The following is a 4,542-nucleotide window of genomic DNA, read 5'->3' on the forward strand; positions in this document are numbered from 1 at the left end:
GGGGGGCGTGTCTTTGGCTGGATCGGGGCTATTTCGGTGTGTAGTGTGTGCTGTGGGGTCATGTGACCCTTCCGCGCGCTTGCAAATCAATTTTATCTGTCCCACCTAGCATCGGCGAGCGTACGGCACAGGCGTGCGCGTGGCCATACATATTGACATTCAGTGAAGTAAACACGCCAAGTGCGCTCAGCCTTACATGTGAACAACAAGCCCATCCCTTCCCACATGTGGGAGTGTGTCCTGTAGGAGGGGGAGACATTACAGGTGTGGGCAACTCCAGTCCTCAAGGGACACCACACGTCAGGTTTTAAGGATATCCCTGCCTCAGCACAGGTGGCTCAGCCACTGATTGCCCACCCCATCACTATTTAAGGCCATACAGCTCCCTCCTCTCTCTCTCACCACCCCCCCACCCGGCAGCTCCCTCCTCTCTCTCTCACCACCCCCACGCAGGGTGTGTCTGTGTAGGGGGTGTGCGCCCGGGGGTTCCCTCAATGGGGTGACCTCACACGTCATCCTATTGACACATGTCACCGGCGCACGTCTCGCGGGTCACTGCTCACCTTGTACTTGTCGAAGCCGGCCAGTTGTTCTGGCGTCACGTAGTTGTAGCACGTCATGGCGCGAGGCGGCAGTCGAGACCCCGGCGCGAGGCGGCAGTGGCAGGTGTGAGGGAGAAGGGAGCGCGAGACCCTGGCGCGAGGCTGCAGTGGGCTGTGAGAGAGGGGAGCGCGAGACCAGGCGCGAGGAGGCTGCTTGCAGGAGGGCGTGAGACCAGGCGCGAGGAGGCTGCTTGCAGGAGGGCGCGAGACCCAGCGCGTGCTAGCAAAGGTACGCTGTGAAGACGAGGGTACCCCTCCGGCCGGTGGACTGAAGAATGAATGCCGCACGAGCGCTCTGACACCTGACGTCACGTCCGCGTGTATTCTGTGTCGCGTAGTAAAAGAAGCGTGTTGGTGAGAGAGAGAAGGGGGCGGGGCAGTGGGAGGTGCCTGGGATCGGCTGATTCCTGCTCGGGCAGTGACGTCATCAAACCCGCCTCTCCTGTCAGTCAGCTGGGAGATCAGGCTGTCACCGTGACGTCACCGGGGGGGTGTGCAGCGGTCAGTGCAGGCTGCCTCCGTGCGCATGCGCGTGGGAACAGAAAGCTGCGCTGTTATTCCTATCAGCCTGTATTCCCAACACACACTATCTACGGGGCTCTGAGAGTCACCTCACACCCTTATCTACGGTCGGAGCACACACGATCCCAATACAGGTTCTCGGCTACCTGGGCATTACCTTGAGTATCCCCCTTAACCTAGGGACCCCTCATAGTTATAGGGACACTTCATCCCTGCGTCCCAGTTACCTTTCTGGGCTGTGCTGAAGCAGGGAACCCCAGCGGTGAGTCGTGCAAGCGTTTTCAAGGGGAGATATTACCTGGACAATGTGCCTACGTGTGTCCAAGAATCAGGCATGATTCCCGGGTACATTTTTTTTTATATAACTTTGTTTTTATTGGTTTTTGAGGTATCACAGAAACAGGCAAAGCATCTGGTAAATTGTACACCATAACATAGAACCAATATTAAACACATATCTCATAAAATCCAAGGGAAATGGGGTGAAGGGAAAGACAGGAGGGAGGGGGTGGGTGGGGGGTGCGGCGCGGGCTGACCCCCGACCCGGTCCGATTTTGTCTGTAAGCTCTAACTCTTACCAGCTCAAAGGGGCTGGCCTTGTTTACTCATCCCTTTGGGGTGCGTGATCCTGTCTCCGACACTGTCTACTCTCAAGGGCTTCCCGACGTCTTAGGTACGGCCTCCGGTGCCCACCTTAGGCTTCCATCATGGGAGAACGCATCTATTACTATCAAAGCCATATGGTATCCCTCACAACCCCCAGGTTGTCCGTCTGGGCCAGCCATGGCGTCCAGGTTTTTAGAAAAAATTTGCCAGTGTCATTAACTAAACTCGTTAATTTTTCCTTTCTGGCACACAAACCAAATTCTGTTCCTGATCTTGGGAATTGACGGAATTTCGGGTTGTTTCCATAATGCTGCGATCTCGCACCTCGTCGCTGTTGCAAAAATGTGCAACTAGTTTATTGCCTGTTTTGCCCAGACCCGGTGTTGGTCTGTTCAGGAGGAACAGCCACGGGTCTAAGGGAATTTTGAGGTTAAAGATCCTCTGGAGCCAATCTCTAATCTTCCGCCATAGCGAGCTAATCCGCGGGCAAGACCACAGCATATGTAACAGGTCAGCTGTTCCTCCGCACTGTCTGGGGCACAGCGGGGAGTACCCTGGTTCAAATTTAGATCATTTCATGGGGGTAAGATACCATCGCATTAAAACTTTATATGCGTTCTCCATTAATGTCGTGCAGATAGAACTCTTAGCTACAGCCGTTACTATTTTGGCCCACTCCTCGTCGTCCAAAACTTCTCCCAGCTCCGCTTCCCATTGCGTCATGTAACCTAGTTTTTGTTCTACCTTTTCCCCCGAACCGATCACCTCTCTTTAAATCTGCGATATGAGTCCTCTGGTATCGGTCTCAACTAGACAGAGCTTTTCAAATGTGGTTAGCGGGGTTCTAAGGGCAATTTTTATTATAAAATGCACGGATCTGGAGGTATCTAAATATCTCTTGATTTGGGAGGGTTTTGTCCGCTCTGATTTGGTCGAAGGATTTAATTTCCTTTCTCCCCTCCAGATCTCGAAGTCTATGAATTCCTTTTTGTTTCCAGATTATAAATTCCTTTCGATTCAGGTCTGGAGCAAAGTCCGGATTGCCCCATAAGGGGGTCATCAACGAACCTCTAGATGTGAGTGTGCTTTTAAATTTGGAGGACTCCCAGACAGCCAGTGAGTTAGCCATTGATGCTAGCGGCTTACTTATCAGCCTAGATGCTTTTTTGGGTAACCAGATTAGCTTGTTCAACTCCAATGGGGAGCAAGCTTCGCTCTCCAATGATACCCATCTTTTCGAATCAGGTTTCACGTGCCATTGGGAGATTTGGCATAATTGTGCCGCTTTGTAGTAAGACAACAAACAAGGTACCGCCAGCCCCCCCCCCCCCCCCATGATGGTTTTCTTAAAATCAGACCCTTTACTCTCGGCTTTTTCCCTCCCCATATAAATTTGGTTATTGCAGACTGAAGTGAGAGCATGTCCTTCAGTCTGAGTGGCACCGGTTGTGTCTGGAATAAATAGAGGAGGCGTGGGAGGAGATTCATCTTAAGGCTGCGTCCAGGGTTGCAGCAGCCGTACGGAGGCGCGCTGAGGGAAAGCGGGTGCTTTCCCTGGCCTTGGTTAGGGCGCCGTCCGTGGGCATGTCGGGGGGCGGGCCAGTGACGTCACGAGCTGGTTTGCCCTCATTGGGCAAACCGCTCACGTGACTGGCCCTGCGCTCCCATGAGCGCGAAATCTAAAATTTGGATAAAACCTACGCTTCCGCACGCTTGCGGAAGCATAGGCGAGCCCCTACTAAAGCCGCTCTCATTGCGGCTGCAGGGGCTCACTGGTTAGCACCAGCGCGCCTCAGCACGGGTCAGCGCCTAAGCGCTGACCATGCCCGAGGCCTTACGCTGTAAATTTTTCCTAGCCATGAAATATTATAGGTCGCCCATTTCCTAATGTCCTCTTTCAGAGCACGGATTAGTTTGGGATAATTTGCTTGGTAGAGACTCTTGTAGTCCCTGGCAATGAGTACCCCTAAATATTTTACTACTTTGTTTTGCCACTTAAAATTGAAGTTGATCTGAATCAACTTTTCCATTTCTTTCGGGAGGCTTACATTCAGTGCTTCAGACTTGGATTGGTTAATCTTAAAACCTGATATACTATTAAATTTCCCTAACAAGTTGAAGAGGTTCGGTAGGGACGTCAGAGGGTTGGAGATCGTCAGCAACACGTCATCCGCCTAGAGTGCCACCTTATGCGTCTGTATGCCTGTCTCAACTCCCATCACGTCTGGATTGTTCCTAATTCTGGCTGCCAAGGGTTTCATACACAATGCAAACAGAAGGGGCGATAAGGGGCACCCCTGTCTTGTGCCGCTTTTAATCTTAAAGAGCTCTGACGGGAAACCCTGGTGTACTTTTTTGCAGCCGGACCCCTGTCTAAGGACAGGGTCGCGTTACTCACGCTTTCGCCGAATCCGAACGCTCCAAGCGTAGCTATTAGATATGGCCAGTCAATCCTGTCAAAGGCTTTTTCTGCATCCAGACTCCACATCATAATTGGGATCTTACGTGAATTGGCTATATCTATCAGATCAATAATCCGTTGTGTGTTATCTGCGGCTTGTCGACCCTTAATAAATCTGACTTGATCTGGGTGCACGAGTCTGGACAGGATGTGACTTAATCTATTGGCCAGCAGTTTGGCATATATTTTGCTATCTGTGTTAATTAGTGAAATGGGTCTATAGCTCCTACAGTCTAATGGGTCTTTGCCAGATTTGTAAATTACCGAGATGGACGCTTGGAGCATCTGTTCCGGGAACGCGCCCCCTTCCAGTACCGCGTTAAACATCCGAAGGAGGTGGGGAGCTAATAT

The 4,542-nt window shown here is 51.7% G+C and overlaps 1 protein-coding gene across 2 annotated transcripts in view; it reads right to left on the reverse strand.

Moving 5' to 3' along the window:
• The window catches only part of SELENOI (selenoprotein I), a 74,223-nt gene extending 73,241 nt beyond the window's left edge, over positions 1 to 982 (reverse strand). Inside the window, exon 1 of one of the 2 annotated variants that reach the window (XM_075598755.1) lies at positions 564 to 982. In XM_075598755.1, the coding sequence (XP_075454870.1) occupies positions 564 to 620 (57 nt within the window). In that variant the 5' untranslated portion in view covers positions 621 to 982. Of the gene's footprint in view, positions 1 to 196; positions 357 to 563 lie in introns of those variants that run through there. The other variant, XM_075598754.1, reaches the window with a different exon arrangement.
• Between the last annotated feature and the right edge of the window lie 3,560 nt (positions 983 to 4,542).

Source organism: Ascaphus truei, chromosome 4 (assembly GCF_040206685.1).
Source record: "Ascaphus truei isolate aAscTru1 chromosome 4, aAscTru1.hap1, whole genome shotgun sequence".
Classification (NCBI taxonomy): Eukaryota; Metazoa; Chordata; class Amphibia; order Anura; family Ascaphidae; genus Ascaphus; species Ascaphus truei.